At 40.4% G+C, this 23,811-nt stretch overlaps 1 protein-coding gene across 2 annotated transcripts; it reads right to left on the minus strand.

Moving 5' to 3' along the window:
- Positions 1 to 1,568: 1,568 nt before the first annotated feature.
- On the minus strand, positions 1,569 to 23,563 carry LOC142029053 (DGAT1/2-independent enzyme synthesizing storage lipids-like). Of its 2 annotated transcripts, XM_075023303.1 has the most exons (7): positions 23,275 to 23,563; positions 18,535 to 18,865; positions 15,966 to 16,130; positions 10,059 to 10,252; positions 7,841 to 7,901; positions 5,880 to 6,019; positions 1,569 to 3,841 (listed from the first exon to the last, which is right to left on the minus strand). In XM_075023303.1, exons 2-7 carry the CDS (start codon positions 18,860 to 18,862, stop codon positions 3,737 to 3,739), a joined length of 993 nt encoding a protein of 330 aa, XP_074879404.1. In that variant the 5' UTR covers positions 18,863 to 18,865; positions 23,275 to 23,563; the 3' UTR covers positions 1,569 to 3,736. The 2 variants fall into 2 exon arrangements, with proteins under 2 accessions (XP_074879404.1, XP_074879405.1); XM_075023304.1 differs by lacking the exon at positions 23,275 to 23,563 and having other exon boundaries at positions 18,535 to 19,414.
- Between the last annotated feature and the right edge of the window lie 248 nt (positions 23,564 to 23,811).

A 23,811-nucleotide genomic window follows, 5' to 3' on the forward strand; every position in this document is an offset into this window, starting at 1 on the left:
ACAACCTGTTCCAGCACCTCACCCCCCTCACAGTAAAGAATTTTTTCCTTACATCTATTCTAAATCTCCCCTCTTTCTGTCTAAAGCCATTACCCCTTGTCCTATCACTACATGCCCTTGCAGAAAGTCCCTCTCCAGCTTTCTTGTAGGCCCCTTTAGATGGTGGAAGGCTGCCATAAAGTCTCCGCGGAACCTTCTCTTCTCCAGGCTGAACAAACCCAACTCTCTCAGCCTGCCTTCATAGGCAAGGTGCTCCAGCCCTCTGATCATCTTCATAATTTGTGTTGAGACTACCATTCATTTTGGCTAGTTCTGAATTAAAAAAAATATATATACAAAAAGTCATTAGCATCATTGATTTGTACCGTAGAAACCCATTATCTTTGTTGCTAGCAAGGACTTTCATAGGCATGAAGTGAACAGAACTGAGAAAGTAAGTGATCAGATTGCTCATGAAGTTTCAGCAGACATGTTCTGGAGGATTATCTTACTTAACATATATTTTCTGGGCTACTACACTCATGCAGCAATTCCACACACTGCCACGTTTACTTTTGGTACGGTAATTTTTTTTTGTGCAAAAATAACATGGAAAAAACCCAGTCTTTCATCTATGATGGGCTTAATAGGTATTAAGCACTGTAGAGCTAACCCATTGTCACCATAGCTGTATCTTTCTCTACAGAGTAAAAGGATGAAGCAACGTAATGGTATACTTGTACAGCAAATCCAATACCGGATGAACCACGCAGTTGTGTTGACAATGCTGATTAAGTGCTCTACCTTGCATTTACAGTGATTAATTTCATATGAAAGCTTCCTAATAATAGATGTTCAGACTGAGCTCTGCTATTACACAACAGGACAGTAAATTGGCCAGTAGGAGATTTGGGTCTTGCTGAGAGATAACGACAAATACCTGTCAGTACAGCAGTCAGTCTATTTCTACTTCCAAACAACCTGAAAATGCATATTCTGGTTATGCTGTTCACATGGAGAAACCTGGAACATCTTCAGCATTTCCAAAGACTAACCAGGCAATCAGCAGTCTAGTCTAGTGCTGCTAAAATCTCCTTTAAATACTTCTGCCTGATGCACAGTAAACCAAATCAGCTAAAATGAAGCCATGTCTATTACCTTCCTTGTAAGAGTCTCTCTGCAGGTCTGCCCCCTTTTTCAATGAAATAAAGTAGGCAATCATTCACACATCAAGTATGTATAAATAAACCTTACAACTCAGTATTTATAACATATTTTCTGTTGTGGAATCTTAAATGTAACTAAAGTGGTATTGTAGTGCCTGTTAAGGCCTCCTCCAGCACTAATAACAACTATTAAAAAGTCAGACCTTATTGTTTACGTGACTTTTGTCCTTTATTCCACTGTTGTCTGAATTATTCTCCCTTTAATTCATTCCTTCTGGGGCTTTGATCCTTCCACCCCTATTCAGACGCTAGGCAAGAAGAGCTTCTGAAGGGTATTACATGCCATTCAAAACCACTCAGGGTTCAGCAGGGCAGGGCATGTATAATTTTATTTAGTTCAAACACAACACAAAACTTCAGAAGCCTGTTCCAGTTACCAATTTTATTCGAAAGGTGTCGTCTATACATTTTTTATATATAGAAATAAATATGAAAGGCCTATACAAATATGAACACTTAGAGAGTACCAATACTGCCCTTCATTTTTTATACTCATCTTTCAATACTTAAAGGGACAAAATTGCATCAAACAGCCCACATATTTAGTAAAATAAATTTTACAAAATCTCAGTTCACAAGTGTCTGTTCATGTCTAACAGAACCTTTTAGACTGAGTTTTCTTTTACATATACGCAACCTCAACACGAAATACGTGCAGCTGCCTTTCAGAATTTCACAATATAGACTGATTACATTTTCCTCAAGATGGACAGTAAAAACAAAGTCATACTTAAGTTATACTCCAATGTAGGAATTTATATTATCACTTTTAATGACATACTGTGTTAACATAATATTTTTTTAAAAACATTCCGATAAATTAAAAAGAACACAATCTTGCCTTCAAATAAAACCCAAGTCATTTAAAAAACTTCAGAATGGGCATTTGCTTTTACATAATGTGATTCTTTCCCAAACTTTAAAAAATTTAATTCAACACCACATAAAATGCTTTCGATGTAAAATAACATCATAAAATAAGTAAGCTTTTTGCTTTTTGTAAACCATAGTTTATAGACTTTCCCATAAAGTCATATTTTTCTAACATAGGGCATCATCCACATGCATTTATGTAATCTCACTAATTTACACATTTATGAGTACAAAGCAAAGCATGTGCTTAAATGGTGGGAGGAATGGATACCAAATTGAATTCAATTGCTCTTTCAGAAGTTGGGGTTTGTTTTTTGGTTTTGTTGTTTGTTGTTTTTTTGGGTTTTGTTTTTTTTTTTTTTAAGAAAAGGTCAAACCCCAACAATACTGAAAGGAAACCACATAATATAGCAAAACCCTCTTTTGTCTTTCCTTGAGGAATTTGTCCTCTATCCCAAAACTAAGGAGTTCCCAGATGCTAATTTAAGAACTGTAGCTTAAACTTGCTGGGAATCAGAAGAAATATTTCCTATTTGGACAATAAAAGCGTGGGCTTTAGTTCAGAAAAAATATAATAATATAATTTACTGTAAGTGCACAAAAGCCCAATCCTGCAACTCTTTCCTGTTCATTCAATTGTTTTCACTTAAGGAAAGTGTATACGATTTCCCTCCCAATCCTGATTTAATAACTTACGTAAAATAACTGTGAAGAATATGGATGTTTAACAGTTTACAAATACGCTAGATTTAAAGGGTATTTGGGAATGTCTATCCTGTTTTTCAAAAGAACCACTACTTTTAAAAGAAGTGTTGTACTAATATTTTTTTTCCTTGAAAATAAAGCTTTATGAGCTCATGTTACTCAACAGTACTCTCATTTCCACTTCTTAAAGTTTAAATGCTTGGCTCATTCTTTCAAAGGAGAATTTGCAGGTTCATTGAGAAGTATACGCAACAACTCTCTACTCATGGGCAGATAACCAATATGGCTCGGCTTGGAATAGCAGCTGTGCCGTAGGGTTCTCATTCACAGCATCAGAGTAGTTTCTGTAACAAACTTCCTTGGTTCACTGCAGTTCTCTAATCAATTTTCACTCCTCCAAACTCTTTCTGAGCTCACCCAGTAAAACTAACCACTTTCCACCATAGGTTTTGCAGGCATAGCTAGAGGTTCTGCAAGCCACAAAAGGTTGACTGTTTTCCAGCAACACAAGAGTAACGACCTAAAGCAAGTTTTCATAAATGCATTATGGCATTAATCTGGCCTGCAAAACCTAGTTACAGTGATGATGATCAAGACAGTAAGACCCTAGGTCTACAGCAGGTCTAACATTCAGGTTAAGGAGCAACCATAGGCAGGGAGAAAAAAACCCACAAAAGAAAAAAGACAAGTGACAATGTACATAAAGACTTCCAGTGTCCTTTTTTAAAAAAACGCTTTCAAGGTAGGAATGCATTTATCAAAGACTAAGCTTTGCCCCATTACGAATGATTTGAAGTTTGGGTTCCTGAGCTTGATACTGGACAGGGGGAAGGGCAAGGGAAAGTGTCTTATATCTTAAATTATACAGCAGTATCATAAGGACAGTATTTAAAACTTATTATTAGAAGAATGAATAAGTTACTATAACTAAATAGTAGTTTATTCAGAAGACCTTAATCTTCCTTCTTTTGTGTTTGAAATCGTTCCATTAAAGCCCTAAATATATTTCCTGGTATTTTCTGATGTTTTTCTATTAGAGCTTGGAGTGCTGCTTTTGTCTGTAAGGAAAGAGAAACAGTTTTGGTCAGATTAAGTCGTCTTTATATTGTTCATGCATTAATTTCTAGGCTCTCTTCATCCTTTCAGATGTCACAGAACTACTGCAAGTTCAAAATACTATTTTTCCATATTTAAGCCCACAGGCTGTGTTTGTGGGATCACTGCCAAGAAACAGATCAACAAACTAGTATATTTATCTCTGGTAGCTGTGTTCACAAGCTCTATTAGTGATACGCAATACTAAAATGATGATGGAGTAAATTAATGAAGAGACCTACATCTATAAAGCATGTCAGTGCCTGTGTGCTGTACGGCAATTCAGAAACTTCTGCCTATGCCCTGGTTTGCATCAGTAACACTCTTCCAGTATGTGGGAACTTTGCTTCTACACATGCTCAGAAGCAGCACTGGAAACACAGCTGTGTCTCACCACATTTGGCTTGTACAAAGGAATTATCCCTGCACCCAAGTCCCCTAAAGGAGCTGGGCCTGTAAAGCACACTTGGACCACACTTAAAATACTGCACAGAACAGCAGCATTCACTTTCACTCAAAAACATAGCAGGCCAAAAAGTTAATAGCAGCCATTCTTACCATATAAAAGCTCTATGAGGAACATTCAAAACCAGGGCAGTATGCAAAAGCTATGGTGAGGACATGCTGTAACCTTCCTGTTCTGCCTAGTGAAGCACAGACTACTGAATTCTTACGGTCAGAGACAGAACAAAGAACTATTTGCCTTTGTAAACCAGTGGTCAGCAAGGGGAAAACTGATTCTTGGTACAAGCTCCCGCTGTTTACATGAAGTATGTGATCAACTGTTAAGTCCTGGGAGAAGGTTCCTGCCCACATCTCTTTATAGAGATGGTCCTAAGTGTCTCTGCAAATCTAAAATTTCTATTAGGCAAATAATTTGAGCTTAATTTTTTCTATATATAATGGGAAAATGCATACTGTTCCACAGCCTGAAACATGAAATACAATTTTAAAATCACTGTAACTAGGATCCTAGGGGATTCACATTCTAGGGCCCTTATCTAGCAGAATTTGCACTTAATTCAGAAGCAAATGAGGGTTGGCACAAACATAAGATGCCAAAGCATGTTTGAAAGTCACTTAAACACACATTCTCTCCTGAAAGCCAACAGTTCTAAAGTCCTGTCAGACTGAACCCCCAAAAGAAAGAATCAGTTTTCCATAACCAGGGCATAAGATAATGCAGATAAACATGTTAAGATGTCATTTTGCAGAGATCTAACCAGAGGGTAAACAGGAGAGACAACTGAACTGACACCTGCATGGTCAAGAAGAAAAATCTCTTTCTCTCAAGTGAAGAGAGTGTGAGAGTCTCAGAATGCTAGAAGTGACCATCTGTGGAGCTTCCAAAAATGGCTATTTCAGCCCCCTCCGACTGCTCCATCACTTAGGTTTTACGCTTCTGTAGTGTGAAGCCTATTAATAAAATGAATGAACATGAGAACCTGACAATCCTTTTTATAAACCACCTAAATCTGAACCAGGGGAATGTTCAAAAGTTAATTTGGTGGGCAGAAAGTTGGAGGAAATATAAACTGAAACACACTCTACAAAGCAGTGAAATGATTTACCTTAAATTTTTTTATTGTATGGAATTGAAACAGTTTGTGGCCACAGATTTGCTATATTTGAGAGGTTTCATTAGTACCTTTCTGAAAAGGCCAAAAACTGGAACACTTTCTCTGGGTGAAGTACTTATGACTTTCTCAACTCAGAGTAGTCTTATCTGACTGAACTTCAGTCCCTAAAGCAAGTTGTTTCTCGAAGCAAATACAAGGTACAGTATTGACTTCAAAAGGCCTAGAATATCTGCAAGTTATAGTAATAAAAAGATAGTGTTTAAGAAGGACATTCAGAGTTAATCAAGTTCAAAGCTTACCATGATTCCACCAACTTCTATATCTAGCTCCAATGCAGAAATCACTATCTTGACAAGAGTATTTCAGTGTTTTCTATCAGAACAGTCAATATTTTAAATATATATATGCATATCTGTCTTACCTTTGCAGTTAGTTCCTCAGCAGTTATATTTGGTTCATATGGAATGGGTTCTCCGATAAATGTACGAAGCTTGACTGGAAACCCACCGTACACAGGAACTAGTGGCAATCTAATACGTTCATATAGTGACCTAAATATTTCTAATGTGAAAAAATTTAGGGGGAAGGGAGAAAGCAGGAGAAGAAGAAGGGAGAGGGGTGGAGACGGGGAGGGGGAGACAAACAGACAGACAGACTGAGATTATTCTGTAGGTTTTTTCCCAGTATGTCTTAAAACCGGCTTGTCAAGTAATCCAGCCCCTGACCCAGATTCTCAAACAATGTGTCATCTCAAGTGCTATTCTACCCTTGACTGTCATTTCCAAAAAGCTGCGTTAATGCTAATGTCAGACTTGTTTCCACCCTAACTTCGTGTGATATCTCTCCTTCAAAGAGTAGCTGCAAAGAGAAGGAAGAAGAGGAGAAAAATCCAGTAGCTGCCTCTCTGGAAAAGAAGGGAATGCTACACAATACAGGTTACAGTTCACCTAATTTTACAGGTTAGCATAAGAAACTAGTATTGGAAGACTGTTCTGTTCAGTCCCACTGAGGTCTAGAGGATCAGAAATAGTCTTATCTGTCTAAAGGCCAGTCATGCTAAAACGCTGAATTGCCCTTTCAGATCACACACTGGTTGCAGTGAAATAATATAAAAAGAGAGAAAAAACAGGTATTTCTATATCCGCTCTAAGGAGACACATCTTCTACTCCACATGCCACCTTCTAAGCATCTAGCCCAAATGCAACCAGAACAGCTTCCTCGCAGAATGGGTGCTAATACTCTCTCTCTCAATTTTAGACAAGAAATTCCTTTAACTGAGGTGTTGGCATAAGAAAATCCTTACTGATCAGGATGTGGAATTTTCTGTATGCAACCTCTAAGAACAAAGAATATTCCAAAACTATTGAAACTGGAGTAATGCCTCCAGTGATCAATAGAATCCACTTCCTCTAGCACCCCTGCTGTAGAATATAAGTAGCATGAATGATTTTGGCTTAAATTTCTGCTTGTTTGGGACGATTCTCCTGAACACAGCCAACAATTAATTGCTGTTTATTTTTGTACAACCTAACGAAAGTGTGAATTATTCTGCACATCTACATCAGATGCCTTGGCTTTCTCCATGTAATATATAGCTTTTAATTAGAGGGGGAGAGAAACAGAATTGTTTTGCCCTGCAGTCCTCTGATGAAGATGATGATGCCATACTTGAGGCAGAACATGTGGCATGGAGGAGACTGTTCAGGCCCTTCCTGCTAGATGGTAAGTTGGAAAATACGAAAAAAGGGGTGTTAACACTAGCAGATCAGCAGAGATGTGGTCATCTAATCATCCCAGAGGTGGACCCTTCAGCCACATACCCATCTATTCATGTGCTGGCTCGAAGTCCCCATAGAGGTGAGGAAAGAGAGCAGGCAAATACAAAGTTTTGTGAGGAACCACAGGTTTAGTGCTGAACAGTAAACCAACTACAGATTAAATATATTTCAAACCATTTGAAGTTTAGGTACAGGTAGAGGTGTAAGCAGAGAGCTTTAAGAGAACATTTAAAGAAAGTACATGTTAGTTGCAAACCCCTGTTTGCTTTGCTTCTTAACAGAAAGCAGAAAACCTAGAGCTGGCCTAGCAGATATAAGCAGAGAAAAAAAGTGCTCTAAAACTATTTGCCTTTTTCTGGCTCCTTTTTCCTTTCTTCTACTGCTTCTGTGAAGGCATACTGTTACGTGGAGAGTAACTTAGATGAGCCAATACCACATCTAGTGCTGATATTAAATCCTAATAACATCTCTGAACTCTACTGGAGAGCAAACCTCCAGAAACAAGGCTGTGTTAAATCTCAAATTTATACGGGGGTTATTTCTACAGAGATAGGCTAAACACATATGGAAAAATAAACTACAAAAAAATAGAAAATATCTTACTTATTCCTCCTAATGTCCTAACGCCTTCTCGAACATTTTGTGTAAACATAGGAATGATGGGCTAGGAGGGAAAAAAAATAATTAAGAATTTAATGAAGATAGCACTATCTAAAAACTTCTACCTCACTTAAATCCAACAAGCAAATTAATTTCAGAAGTGTTTCTCAGACAAGGACACAGAGAGACCAAAACAAAGTTCTTCTGTGACCATCTGCCATGAGGTTTCAAGTTGGAGAATACCATGAGATTTCAGTGAGTCACTGTTTCAGCAAGTCCATTTTCTCAAAGCAGCCCAGAATTTCAGAACCTATGGAGCATTTAGGCATCTGCTCATCTAGCACTGTTTGCACAGTTGTGACTTAAGTGGTTAAACCTGTTGCTTAATTTGTAGTTATGCTCAAAGGGAAGAATTCAGAGGATTGGGACCCCAAACTTGTCTGATTCATCTCTGCTATGCTGATTGTATTGCTTCCCATACGATATGTCATATTCAATACATGTCCATGATTTACTTCTGCTGATGAATATTTGGAATGGTGTTGAATATTTCAAGTTTTTATTGCTGTTTTTGAACTTGAAAACAGCTGTCAAGATTTACAAGAACCAGGAGGGGGTCCACTACTACATGAAGTTTTTTAATATCATTTTATAGTATGTACTCACTGTACATAGCATCATCAGAAATACAGACTCTTTATGTGATTTTCAAACATTCAGATTCTTTCAAACTTTTTTAAACAAGCATGGAGATGAGCTAGTAAATGGAAGTTTTCAGACAGGTATCATGTTGGGTTTTTTTGGGGGGAGGGGGGAAGTCTGTAAATAATCCAATGCCAACTATAGAGAATAAAAAGAAGTGCAGTTGCCTAAACTGAATGGTAACAAACTTCTTTATTGTAGAACCATCTTGTTTGGAACATCTTAATTTTGACACAGAGATAGTGATTTTTATATGTACCAAGTTGGTTTATATGACAAAAATTCTTACAAACAAACTGCTGAAATGACAACTTCAAGAAGTTGAAGGTCCCAGTTTTAGACACATTTTTCTGATGTTTTAGACACATTTTTCTTTCCATGAGGAGTCATGCTCACAATTAAAGGTGACTTAAAGTTCATCTTTAATCTAAATAAAGATATTTTCCCCACTTTCAGCCTGCCTCTGAAACTATTCCTATTCTACTGCATCTCTCAGGACTTTTTTAGGGGGGCGGATGAAGGTGCAAGACCTTTGTGAGGGCATAAAGGGAACTGAACACAAATTCAATAAAATAAATATAACTAATACAACCATAGCTGAATCCCAAGTACAGCCTTTCATATGCTATTACAATACATTAGTAAAATCTAAGTCTGTTGAAATATCCTGTTTAAACAGTGTTATTTTCCTCCTGAGGAAAAGTTATGCACACTTAAAATTGGGTCTTAAAAGTATTCTATTTCTGTATAAAATCCAGAGATTTAACTAGTCTCTCTTTGACAGTACCTAAATATAAAACTCTTGGTGTAAGACTTACTTTCAAATTAGGCATATGCAGACCTATGGTCATATGCACAGATCTTTCAAGTACAAATATAGAACAAGAGGGACTCTGAAATTACTATTAAAATAGTTACAATTCAAATATATCATACACTTATGTGCCCTTCACAGTTGGTCCCATATGAATAATTATCTGCCTGCGGATCAAGCACAACGCTATATATTAGACCTGAAGAGACAGTTCACACTAGTGAGCAGCATCCCCTCCTGCCACTGTATGCCCTAGACATCTCATACTACCACAAAATGCCAATACAGTACATAATGCCACAGAGTCTATACGGTGCTGGGTCACAGTATACTTCAGTGGTAGGGAAAACAGAAATGTTGATGCTTGGTTGCTTCCCAACCATTCTGGTCAGGGCTGAGCTATCACAATCCTGACCAGGTATGGTAAAGCAGCACAAGCTTGTAATGTAGAAACTGTCCTGGATTTCATCTCTCATTCTTTTAAACTCTGGATTTCCTGACCACACTATTCCTAGTTGACTCCAAAGCCTTCTTATCAAAAGCAACAAAAAGAGTCTTGAAATGTAGTTATGAGAGCAAGTAGACCATATCCATGACACTCAGCAATATAACATCAACTATATGATAAATAAACCAGCTTTTCCTGGAAGACAGTACTAATAAGTTAGCATTCTTTGCTTCTCTTTTGTGATCTGTCATACTTACCACTTTTGCATCAATGGCCACCTGAGCAAAGCCCTTCCGATTACCCCAGATAATAGTATACATTTCATCACTGAAGAGTGCTTCCCGAACTCCACCTGGGGCAATGGCTATCAGACAGCCCTTCTTCAGAGCACTGACACATTCTTCTTTTGGTCCATGCATAACTCCATGTACATCAAGCAATATTTTAAAACCTGTAGGGTAAGATAATATTAATTCAGAAAATGTTAATTCATGCTACCATTGAGTACAGATTCCCAGCACAGAACACAATGGCTAAAACTTACTTGTCTAATAACCTGTAACCCCAAATGAAAGATGTTTCTAGAGGGACTGAAGCATTAAGTCCTGCTTATAAATTTTGGCGTAAAAAGTTGAAGATTTAGGGGTTTCAGTGGCTTTTTGTCATAGTAAAGTGAGCTGCTACCTCACAATCAGGACTAAACTGGAAAAAACTGGCAAGCACTGTGTGACATCTTTCATGTGTTCTTCAAAGGAGTTGTCAAGTCAGCTCCAGGGCACTGGTTCCTTGCCCAAGCTCTACTTTTCAAACGTAGCACAGTCCTAATAAAACGCAACAAGAGAAAATACCAGCAAATTATTGTGGTTTTTTTGTTAACTTTGGCAAACAAAGAGCAGTCTGTGCACAAGAAGGGGAATGACAAAGAAAATGCAACATTCTCTGCGTTGCAGATCACTGCAGAAATTGACTCCCTGGTTCAGTCTGCGAGTACTCGGATGGCCTTTCACACAAAGAGGCATCTGGCAAGCCTGGGTTGCGTATATTCGTCTTAAGTTAAGATTTTTCATTTACTGAAGTGTTCAACTGTAAAGTTACATAAACGCCTCATATCATCTTGAATTTGAAAAGTCATACTGACCCTACTCTTCAAGAAACAGCAGAACATCAAAAATTTGCTTACAAGCATCAAATGGGCACAGGCTTCACCAATTTAGACAGCTAGTCTAATGTGAAAGAACATAACTAGCATAAACCTCTGTTTGCAGGAAATCAATCATGTTCACTTGGTTCAATAAATTTTTAATTTATACAGTATTTATGAGTACTGCATACCAAAATGGGAACTTTAGATGACCGAGCAGTATGGGAAAGATGAGGCAAACAACCTTATCAGCCATAGACAAGGACACAGAACCAACCTAGTAGAGTTTGCCCCTCAATAACAGATCTTCATTTTTTAACCTCAGGTTAATAAATGAATAGTTGTTACTATGAACATACATTTATTACATACAGACTCACTGAGGAAGAGTCCAAATATAGTTAAGAACACAGAGCTGTCTTCTCTTACAGACTGCATAAACTAAGGGCTTGGGAAGGAAAGCATGAGGCAGCATATCATTAGTTTATTCTTAACTGAATTCTGATCTCTAACCAGTCTTTGTAGTTGGTGTGAGTATAATTACTGATTTATATCTATACACAACTGGGATCTGTCCGTAAACATGACAACAGAACACAAACTCTATTACACCTGTCTCATATTCTGCTGTGCCTGCCTCGCACACTGCTGATGACAGTAGCAGTCTTCATCTAGGAGCATTTGCACAGAAGACATGTGAAATAGAGTTTTCCTGAAGTAATTTAATTTCTCTCGGCTGCTTTGTTTGTGGGATCTTAAATAGCTGGTTTTTTACAATGTTTTACATTCCCAAACTAATTAAAGCTCTCCGGAATGTACCTGGTTCTAGAAAGCTGCCTGTGTTTAAGCCCTTTCTGTCAGTGAATTCAGGAGAGAGATGAAACAGTAATGAGAAGTGTTGAGCTGAGCATGAAAAGAGACTCCAAGGAAGCAGAAGCTGTGAAGACAGTTTTCCCTTCTGCATTGGACATGCTGGGAAAGGGTGGGAGGGGGGAGGGCTGTGACAGAGCAAGACCATGAGTCTGTCTAGTTCATAGGTCAGAAAAAAACAAGAACAGAATATGGACAGAATACAGGCAAAAATCTGTAATACAGAATAGTGGTGGGGTGGGGTTTCAAGTCTTCATAAAATTTCTCAGCCGTATTTCCCCCCTTGACATTTAGTATAAACCTCATATTCTGAGCTGTACCTCATAGCCTAGCCAGCAGATCATACATTACTATCAACATCTCTGCTCCAGTAGCAAAGAGGAAGAACCTGGCTCTGTTAGAGCAGCAGAGAGACAGGAACTAGTGCAGTGGCCCTGAAGGGACAGCTAAGGTACTCTGTGCCGAAGGTACAGGTCATCATGGAGTCAGAAGAAACACTGGCATAGTAACTGGCCGTTGCATGAAGGTGACCAAGAATCTCTTTTTCCACTTTAAACAATAGAACAACTCTCAAAATTATCTAAACACCGTTTTTCAGCCTTCCAGAGCATGAAGGGATGCTAATTTTTCCAAATACCAAGAAGTCCATAATTAATTTTATTCTGCAGTTCAACCTGGACTCTGCCCTCTGCCCCAGCACACCCTTCTCCTGTTTTCCACAACACTGTGTCTGCACCAATGTTTGAAAACCCTTTGGAGACTACCCAGTAATGCATTTAACACTCATCCCAATAAGTGCACTATATAAATTTCTCTAACTTAGCCCCAGTGACTGTAACATAGGGACTGTCAGCTACCTGGTAGAAAAATGGCAAGGATGTCATCATTTTTCTATGGTTGACCCTTAGGACACAGACAGAGAGGAATCATTTAGGCCACTGAATCCAACCATCCACAATTGTAGGTAACCACGCCTGTGTACCTGCAGAACATCTAGTCCACAAGACACTTTGCAACACCTTGTGTATGTAACAGACAAGAAGCCACAGCTCCTTTCCTCTGGGACATTACAGGAAAGGGACTGTCTTAGATCCCTAAAATAGCAGGCAACCTTTTAAAGAGGGCTCCCAGATGACTCTAGGAAGCAGACACGGCCCATACTATAGGAGAGGGTGATAGAGAAGAACACAAGTGACATCTCTGTCTTCACTGCACTCTTTGGAAAAAGATTTTCTCTTAACTCAACTTTAGAGAAATCAATGTATTCCTGAGCATTACACAGCTAAAAATCTAAAAGAACCAGAAACCATTGGAATGGGTTTTTTTCTGTGACTAACCTCCAGTATTTAAAAGGAAAAAAAGAAACCACAGGACCATATTCCATATCCTTCTGCCCCAAAACACAAGCAACAGAAGCATACATAGTACTGATAAAGCATAAATTGAGACAATTAATAGTCTCCTTTTGCATCGATGTGAAAGAAAGACGCATTAGGCAATGTTCAATAGGAATCTCCAGGATCTATAGGAAGCCTCCTATTAGGTTAGATTCCCTTCCACAAGTTATCAAGCTGTATCTTTCAAGACTAAGCAGTAGGGAGAGGCATGTTTGACCCCTTGCAGGTTCATGCATCCCTTAGGAGGCAGAGCAACATTTTACAAACACACTCCAGATAATTACAGTTAATTCAGGACAGCAGTGCCCAATGCAGAGGATGCAATGAGACTGCAAACTGACAATTGCATACTGGCATGGACCCAAGATTCAGATTCATGGGACAAGCCATTCCTCACAGCTATTCATAGTAGATTCAATAATCATAAAAACAGAAGGATCATTAAACCAGCTAATCCGAGTGTGTCTAACAGCCTACAGACTCTCCAAATGCACCCCCTATCCCACGTCCCCCATTTCTCCTGCATTGAGCATAATAACTTTTGGTTAACTAAAACATCTTCTGAAAAGGCATCCAATTTAATCTGAAGACTTAATCAAGATCAGGCAGTCTTAGTACTAGGATAAAATTATGGCAGTCTTTCTGGTTTGATTCACAAGAGAAGCACCATCTATCTGAGTTGCCAGTCATAGATTATTCTGCAGATTTTGAGACACAGTCCAGAACATTATCTGGGCTCTTTGGGCTCATCTTCCCTGAACAGTCTTAATTCATTCACAGAACCAAAGAATTATGTAGGTTGGAAGGGACCTCTGAAGGTCATCTAGTCCAACCTCCCACTCAAAGCGGGTCCAACTAGATCAGGCTGCTGAGGGCCTCACCCAGCAGAGTTTTGAAAGTCTCCAGGGATGGAGATTCCCCAACTTGTCTAGGCAATCTGTTCAGGTGGTAAAATACCTTCCCACACATCTAATAAAAATTTCCTGTGTTGCAACTTCTCTGTTGCTTCTCATTCTATCACTGTGCACCTGTCAGAAGAGTCTGACTCCCTCTTCCCTGCACCCTCCCGTTAGGTTGCTGAAGACAGCAACAGTATCTTCCCCCATCCTTATCTGGTACAGGCCAAAAAAACCCAGTTCTCAGCCTCTCCTCATACATTGTGTGCTCCAGCCCCCCATTATCCACTGAACATGCTCTAGTGTGTCAACGTCTGTCTTGTACTGGGAAGTCCAAAACAAGACACCATATTGTGAGACGTGCTTGCACAGGTGCCAAGCCAAGGGAAAAAACCTCTTCACTCAGCCTGCTGGCCACACTCCTGCTAAAAAAAAGCTCAGTGTGCAGTTCATCTTTGCTGCAAGGGCACGCTGCTGATTCACGTTCACCTTGCTGTGCACTACAATGCCAAAGTCCTTCCCTGCAAAGCCACCTTCTGCCCAGGGTACTGCCACATGGGATTGCTCCACCCCAGATGCACAACTTCATAATTGCTTTTGCTGAACTTTGTAATGTTTCTGCCAGTTCATTTCTGTGAAGGCACTCTGAATACCACCTCTAACCTCCAGTGTATTGACTGCTTCCCCAGTTTGGTATCAACAATGAACTTCCTGCAAGCACGCTCTAACCCCTCACCCAGGTGTGAAATAAAAACATTAAGCAGCGCTGGTTCCAGTATCAGTCCCTGAGGAATGCCTTTAGAAACCAGCTGTTAGCTAGATGGTGTACTGCTGAACCCGATTCTTCAAGACCAGCCATTCAGCCAGATGTCTCAGTGAAGCTACTAAATGATATTTGGGGGACTCAAAAGTATGCTCACACTCAGAACCTTATTTTAAAGCAGAAATGAAGAAAAACAACATTCTCTCCCACTTGATAAACAACTGTGCGTAAGTATTGATATAATAGAGACAATATGGAGCCAAATCTAAATTACAAAACAGGTTACTTTAGTCAGCTGTATGCAAAAGATTTGATAATCAACTGACAAATCCTAGTCTGTTGGCAAAAGCAGTTGTAGAGGCAAAGCCATGCTGTTACCAGTATGAAAAAAGTTCAGTTTTCAGTGATTAAGTCTGAAGTAAAACTATACTGACAAAAGGACAGTTTTCTGATATGAGTTGTTTCCACTAGAAGCATCAGTACACTACAGAACACTCCTGTAAATTCACAAAAAGAATTAAAAGATTTTTAGTCACAAACTGAACTTGGGAAAAGAACTGGGTACTACTGTATTTCACACACACAAAAACCAAACCCCTCACATAATTAGTTTCACCCATCAGCAGTGTTTTTCACTAGGCTGTCCAGCCAAAATCTTGCCCTAAACATATTTTTCATTTTCTTCATGCTTCACCTCATGTTTCACACAAACTTGTTGGACACTTCTACAGCTTTCCTCCAAAAAAGATTCTACTTGGAACAGTCTTCCTGGGGACAGGTTCCACTGCCCTCCATACTCTCAACTGAGTGGGATACGAAAATACATCCATCTCCCCAGATTAATACTATCAACTTTAAGAGCATTGCTTCCAAACAGTTTATTTCATCAGGTTATTGCATGGGCCAGTCTCGTAAACTCATTCTTGTTTGTAAAGAATGCGTTAGAGACAGCTGTACCTCAGCACTTTCACTAAATTTGTCTGAATGTCTGTTCTGAGAGCTGTGTTCCTGTGGCACAACTTTTATTAACTACACCATAAAAAAATAAAAAATAAATTAGAGTTCTCAAACCAATTGTTGACAATGAAGTATGTTACCTGGTAATCTAAAGACGAAATGATCAGCTACTATGTGGCAGTATCTCTTCTTTTGTATAAGAAGTCTAGCCATGAAATAGATACAGTCAGCAGGAGTAGCTCCATGATAGAACACAATAAGCCCTGGTCCTTCAGGAATATTTTCGGCACCATGAAGCTCATAACCTGTTAGGTGTTAAAGCATAACAGATGTCAAAGTCTGACACAATTCTATCCCAAAGAAACTCCAACACATTGGCAAACTGAAACCAATAGCTATTAAGCAGTGGTAAGAGCCAAGTGACCGCTAAAAAGTCAAGAGATTACTTGCAGCATTTACTAAGTTGCTTTCACAGGAAATACAAGTTTAATTTAAAGCAGAAGAGCCACATTTAAAGAAAGAACAACAACAAAAAAACCTGAAAACAAAACACCCAGCCTCACTGTCTTGAACTGTATAATTTTTCCTTACTTTTTCAGTTCACTGTCTTCAAGGCTGCAGAGTCCTCTTAATCAACCATTCAAGAGTAATCAAAATAAGGATTGGAGTGGTAAAACACAACTATTTCAAGCTACTATTTAAATGAAGTTCATTGCCACCAGTAACTGTTTAAGAAGATTTGACATGACAACATCCATTTACATGTCACCTTTTACTCCAGAGTATGAAGCTTATCTTTGTTACTTCTCTCGGAATTATACTTGCTCCATTTTTCTGTCACTAAGTACTAAAAGCTAATTGGGGCTTTATACGCTTAATTGAAACATACATAAACACACACAAGTTTCTTACTGAACTTACATTTCTAATTAAGTGCAGAATATATTCAGTTAACACAAAATATCAAAATGCATCAGTATAGAACATATTCAGTTAATATTGAGAAGTATTGTTACAGTATCTTGCCTGTGGTCTTTTTGTTTTTTTTTTTTAAAAAAAAAACAACAAACAAAAACCCCCCAACAACAACAAAAAAGCCCCAAAACCTGTCACTTCTTCCAAAGTTAATCAGGTCTGCAATTCCCATTCCATTGGGTTTTGGTTTTGGGGGGGTTTTTTTAATTCTGAAGGTACTCTTGACTCTTCTCCCTCTATTTTACTTTCTATACCTGTAGAGCTGCAACATACTGCAAGCATATCATCTGTACCATCCCAAGTGACCACTAACTGTGCTCTATGCCAGCCAATCATAATCAGAATGATACCTATATCTAGCATTTGCATAATATATGTAAAGTTCCAGGTATCACACACCAGTTTGGGGTTTGGGGCTTTTTGGTTGTGGGGTTGTTTTGGGGCGTGGGGGGGGGTGTCCCAATGCTGTGAGTTTTCAGGATGAAAAGTTCTTCCTATGATATATTGATTAATCAAGCAGGGGAAAAATACAATTGCAAAACGTTTCATTCTTTAGCAAGAGAAGTGTATAGAGAACATGGAAGCAGCTGCCAGGGCAGAAAAAAGTCACCACTGTCAGTAAGGGACTGGATAAGAATCTTGCCTGCACAAATAAAAAGTTAGACCTTATAAAAAGAAAAAGTTACTAAGGATGAAAAGAGCCAAAGCCTTAAAAAAATAATTTTCTTATGAAAAAAAGTAAATAGCTTTTTATTGTGAAGTGAGCATTTTAAGCTCTTTGATGTAGCTGTTGATTTTGATCTAGTGTACTTTCCTAGATTTGAAAGTTACATCTTAGTCTTACAAAGCCTATCTGATACAGCCGCTGCACCATCTGGTTATCAATGCCTTGAAAACCCACTTCCCTTTGACTAGAGAACAAATAGAGATGATTTTCAAGAAGGATTTGTTCTTTATGTAAATTGCTCTTAAACATCTCTTTCTCCTTTGGCTGCATCTAGACTGAATGGTTCTGAAAGAGGCTTATTATTTCCTTAGAAAGAAAAGCCAAATCATTTATTAAGTATGTCTTTACAAAAGAAATAACAGTAGAAGGACAAGGAATAGAGCCCTTAGTTTTGACATTCTAGTAGAGAATGCAGTTGTCAAATACATAGACAAAAAATAAAAAAATTAGGGTTCTGTAACAGTTTGGGGCTCTAAAGTCAATTCGAAGCAACTAGTGAGCGAACTGACACTAAGTGCTCCTTTAAGCCATCATTTGGCGTTGTATGTAAAAGACTGGTTAAGTACAATTAAATTATGCTAATGTGCTGACATACTAGCTGTCAGGGAACTGGCATTTAAATATAGTTGATTGATCTAGTTTTTAACATAGCAAACATTTCATGTCCTCCTGGAATGAGGAAAAGTAAAAAAGAAAAAAAATTAAACCATTTTTTAAAATTGCTTATATATTCAACTGGATGAAAGATCTTATTTTGTAGCAGCAAAGGAATAAATGCATAAGACAAAAATTTCTACATCCAAAAAAGTCTCAATGGCTTTTTTTTTTTTCTCCCAAGCACCACTGGCAGTCATTGATAAAACAGAAAAAAAAAAAAAATTGGCCTGAATTTTAGATTTCATGCAACAGCAGCAACAATCAGATATATATTGATACTGATAATCCTGAAAGGTAAACCAGGAATAAGAGCTTCAGCAGTTTTTAATGAAAAATCAGATCTTGCTTACCATGCCATATTCTTCCATGTCCATCCCATAGGGTAGCCAACATCTGTTTTGCACCACCCCAAAAATCATTGGAATAAGCTTCCTTTAGTTCATTCTTCCTTTTATAAATATGAAGAAGGAGAATGGAAGTGTAGAAGAGGATGATGAGAACCCCCGGAAGTAGTAAAACTACTGCGAGTGGAAAAAGCACCCATGAAAGGTAGACTGCATAACTCAGATAATCTTCAATATGCTCCACGCCAGTCCATTCTCCCAGAATGTAAGTCAGGCAGGTTAAGTAGGACATAGGAATCGGTCCTGCAGCACAGGACTCATTTCCACCTATCATCTCCTGTTTAATTTAAAAAAAAAAAAAAAAAAAAGAGGCAGATGAATAAATCCTCAAAAAAGATAGACCTGCCTATACTGTTTAATCATACAAAAAACCTCTCTGACACATTTACTCATACACCATTTATCCCACACCCCAGCAGCACCTATTAGAAACATAATGGTTCATACAGCAAAACCTTTACTTGATTTTTTTTTTTTTCAGTCCTTTCCTTTTGTGGAGTGGAAATGATGACAATTCTAATTGACAGAGATAGTGCAATTGCTTAATCTCAGGCTAAGATTTTATCTCATTAAAAACTGTTCAACTTACACGGATCCAGAACATTTGTATTGTTACCAGTACCAATTTATACTGTATTTTTGGTTTTCAGAAAGCTGTATTGATTAGTGTAATTTATTGTTCTACACAATACACTCAAAACCTTCTCCCAAGCACTTACTACAACAGGAAACAGCACAATCTGAAACCCAGTGCTATAAAAAAAACCTGCTGAACACTTCCACTGTCCACAAGCATACAATGACTCAGGAAGATGATGGTCTCTAATAAGCAAGTGTCACTCTTGTAAAGACCTTTAACTATACCTGGAAATTTACAGATAGTGAAACGCAAAGTCCCAGAGGGACACAGACAGGCTGCAGAAAGGACAAGGAGAAAAAGATCACAAAAAGTCCTCTAGAAGTTTTAACTGCTCTGGCTTTACTGAGTCTATGTGTAAGAATCAATCTTCTCCAATGCCAGCTCCTAAGAAGTTTCAGGGCTACACCTCTCTGGGCTGATATTCCAGGTTTTCTATAATTCTGGAACAACACTTTTTTCTTAGCTTTGTACTATTTGGGGGAAAACTTGCTATTTGCTTCATCTTACAAACATGAGACAACCCGTACGCTTGGCTATCTTAGCTACAGTTCTAGAACAACATAAACAATACCTTGGGGAAAAAAAGTTATCCTAATCTAGAAAAGTTTTGGTCAAGACTTGAATTAACTGTTACTCAGGACCAATAAGATAAAGATTTTGCAACTGTAATGTAGGCTTGTAGAGGGAAACAGATTAAGAGCAATAATTTCTAAAAGAATCTAAGGTTGGGGTGGTTGTGTTTTGTTTTTGTATTAAAATGTGACTTACATCATGAATGATTGCAAAGTTACTATGCCTAGATAGACATGTATCTATTACTCCTTCACTCTTGCTCTGTTTTTGCAAGCAACAAGTGACTGAAATTCAGAAGATAATTTTGCTAATACTATCATAACCCCAATGACAACAAAAACTACAAAGCAGATCAGTTTTGCTCCACATTTGCTATGAGATGTTGAAACATGTACTAGAGCAGAACTCATCTCACTTATTTCCCGGTCTCAATTTTTCCTCCCGTTCTGACAGACCAAGGATGTTCCTTTTCCTTCTGTTTTGAAATTGGCCTCTAACCACATTGCTCAAGATAACTCCTATTAATGAGAAGAAAGCTGATCTCATGACAAGGACTTTGCTCCCACGATCCATGCTTGTTCCACTAATTCAGGCTTACAACATTTTGCTCCTCAGCATGTTCTTGAGGACAATGTGATGAGCAGCATCTTCAGCGATGTATAAGCACGTAGCATTAGTGACATGCACTTCACTGATTTCATGCACATGTGTTAGGAGGGGTGTTAGGGGAAAGGACAGGAGAGAGCGAGCATGTGGAAAAGCAAGAGAAAGCTCCTTCTCATTCCAGTTGCCAGCGCCGAACTTCAGAACCTGTCAGGCAGCAAACACCCACAGCAAGTACAAGAAACATGACTTGTGAGACCAAGCAACATTTAGGAGTAGCATTCAACACCACAATATTCATCAGATTGTTATGCCTGGACTTCTCCAGTGGTTCCACCTACTAGCTAGAGAACAATATGGAGCATGGGTTATGGCACAGAAACATTTTTCAAAACTCAGAGGTGATTATACAGCTTTAAAGATTACTTAAATTATACTCTCCTGCCTATTATATTTTTAATTCTTTGTGGCTTTCTCCAAACACAAAATCCTCACCAAGTAAATTTAAAGTCCTGTCCACATGTCAGCCTTGCAAAATATTACTTGTCCTTTTGCCTGTAATGTTAGATGCAATACCTTAAATGCAATCATCGCAGTTTTATAAGTTTACTTGCATATCTATGCACTAACCTGTAACACAAATTAAAATCCGACATCTTTGCTGCCAACCACAGAGGTAACATCTATAGTACTGCCTTCCATTACAGACAGTCAACTCTGAACAACACTGTTTCCTCATCTTGAAGAGAATCATAGAATAATTTACATTGGAAAGGCTCATTGAACAGCACTTGTCCAACCTCTTGCTAACTAAGAAGTTAGATCAGGTTGCTCAGGGCCACGTCCAGTCCAGTTTGTAATATTTCCAGGGATGGAGATCCCACTGCTTCTCTGGGACCCTAACCCATTGCTTGACCACCCTCATGGTGAAAGTGATTTTCCTATTCTAGTCAGAATTCCCCTTACTGCAATTTGTGCCTGTTGCCTCCTGTTCCTTTGCTGAAAAGAGCTTAACTCCCCCCTCTCTATAACCACTCATTAAGAGCAGCGGTAAGATCCCCTTTAAGCCCTCTCTTCTTCAGGCTAAACATACACAGCTCCCTCTGCCTCTCCACAGACACCATGTGCTCCAGCCTCCTAACAATGTTGGTGGCCCTCATCTGCACCCCTTCCAGTTCGTCAGCATCTTTCTTGTGAGGCTCTAAACTGGACTTGAGGTCTCAAAAGTGCTGAAAAGAGGGTAATAAATACTTCCTCGATCTAACGGCTATGGCCTTGCTAAAGTAGCCCAAAATGTAGCTAGCCATCCTCACTCATATTTGATTTACCATCCACCAGATAAAGGCCTCCTCCAGGTCTTTATCTCCTGTAATTTTGCTCCCCCCATAACAAGTCCAGCATTCTTTCTGATCACCCAGGGTACATCCACAAAAATACTCCGTATCCAAGCCCAAGTGTGATTTACATTACTGCCACACTGGACACCCTACCAAAGGCAATGGCAGTGAAGAAGCAAGACAGATTCTGTCTCCATGATCAAAAAAAGCACAGGATGCTCCACACTGAATAAAGGTCCAATATAGTTCATCTACGCCACTAACAGATAGTGTCATTTTGGTCTGTTCCAACTTTACAGCTGTCTACTCTATGACTGCCCAGAGCAGTTAAAATTACAAGATAAAGCACACTGTCTTCTAGAAACACCAGCAACGTCACTCTGATTAGGACCTCATTCAAGCAAAGAGAGACTATCCTGCCCTCCTTGTCAGAGGTTTTCTGACATCTGCCACCATCCAAATCTAAAACCTACAATGGGGTGCAGTACTACTACGTCTCACCCTTAGCCAACTTACAGGCAGAATCCCTCTGTAACACGAGCAAACCCTTAAAGGGCTTCTTATTTTAACTGACACCAATAACACGTTTCCTGCTGTGCAGTTCAAACCAAATATTTGTAATTTGAGTTCTAGCTTCCTCACAGACCAGCTTATATGTATTTTCACTAGATGAAAAAGATGCAATTTCTCATTTGACTAATGACAGTGCACGCTGACTTAAGCTTATGCTTAGGGCTTTACGTTGACAGTGAAATCGAAACCAGGCTAACATGGAATTCCTTTCACTGACGTCTAGCATATGACCCAGAAAAGTCCTTAACTAAGCTACAACAGTGGTCTTCAGCCGCAGTCAGCAGATGCTGCATTACCTGAGACCCTATAGCTCACGCTAGAAGAAGCGATTATGGAAAGCAATATATACTGCTGTAAACCACACACAGTGTGATTTCAGCATGTGTATGAAATGTGTAAGTGGAACCTCTGGAGAACATTCCCGTCCCTCCAAACTAGAAAGATGCTGCAAAGCAACAGCTACGACAGGCCCCTGCCAACGGAAATACACCGCTTTCCACTGCGTCAGCCAGCTACGGGGAGTATTTCTACTAGAATTCGCAACGCCACCGCAGAGGCAAGAAGACCCCGACAATCCGGCTAACGGCAATCGCGGCTGGAGAGACCCTAGAAGTCAGAGCGCGGTTTCGTCCTTGTTTTGAAGGAAGGATCGGCCTGCTTCTTGCTGCTGTGACGGCCGGGCAGTGGTTCCTTCCGCAGCAGGCTGGCGGGGTCGGCGTTTCTTTTTTCTGACAAGAAGGACACAGCCCCAGCCTGGCTGCCCCACTTCAGCGCCCCCCGCCCCGTCCCGCTCGGCGCTCCGGCCGCAGCCCCCGTCCCGGCGGCGATCCAGGCAGGGCCGCAGGCTCGGCGGGAGCCAACACAAGCCACCTCCCGCCCGGGGACCTGCGGGGCCGCAGCGGGGGACAGCCCACGGACGGGGACACCCCCGCCCCCCCGCCCCGGGCAGCGCCCGCTTACCTTCCCCTGGCAGCGGCGGCTCCGGCTGCAGCCCCGCGTCCCTGCCGGGGCCTGGTTTTACTTCTCCGCCCGCCGCCCCCGCGGAGGCCGGGTGCCCGCGGGGCGGCCAGGCTAGGGCGGCTCCCCGCGGCGGGACGGAGGCGGGAGGGCACCGTGCCGCCGGCGGGCGGGCGGGAGGGGGGTCACGGAGAGAACGAGGGCGGCGGCGGAGCGGAGGGGACGGGACGCGACGAGAAGAGAACTCCGCGCCGCCGGGGGCGCGGGAGCCGCCCGGACCGCGTCCGGCACGCACCGCCCGCCGCTTCCGGCGGGAGAGGAGCGGGCGCCGCCAGGGGGCGCGCGTTTCCCGCGAGCGGGGCGGGGCGGGGCAGGGCGGGGCGATTCCGCTGAGGGGGCGCGGGCGCGGCTCCAGACGGCCCGGCGCACGTGGCCGCCCCGCCGCCGGGCGCCCTGCCCTTGGCTGTCGGCGACAGGCACCGCGACAGTGTCTGGCTGCGGGCTCCGTCAGGGCTTCGCCCGTCGCGTTTTTCTGCCTGG

This window comes from Buteo buteo, chromosome 3 (genome assembly GCF_964188355.1).
Source record: "Buteo buteo chromosome 3, bButBut1.hap1.1, whole genome shotgun sequence".
Taxonomy (NCBI): domain Eukaryota; kingdom Metazoa; phylum Chordata; class Aves; order Accipitriformes; family Accipitridae; genus Buteo; species Buteo buteo.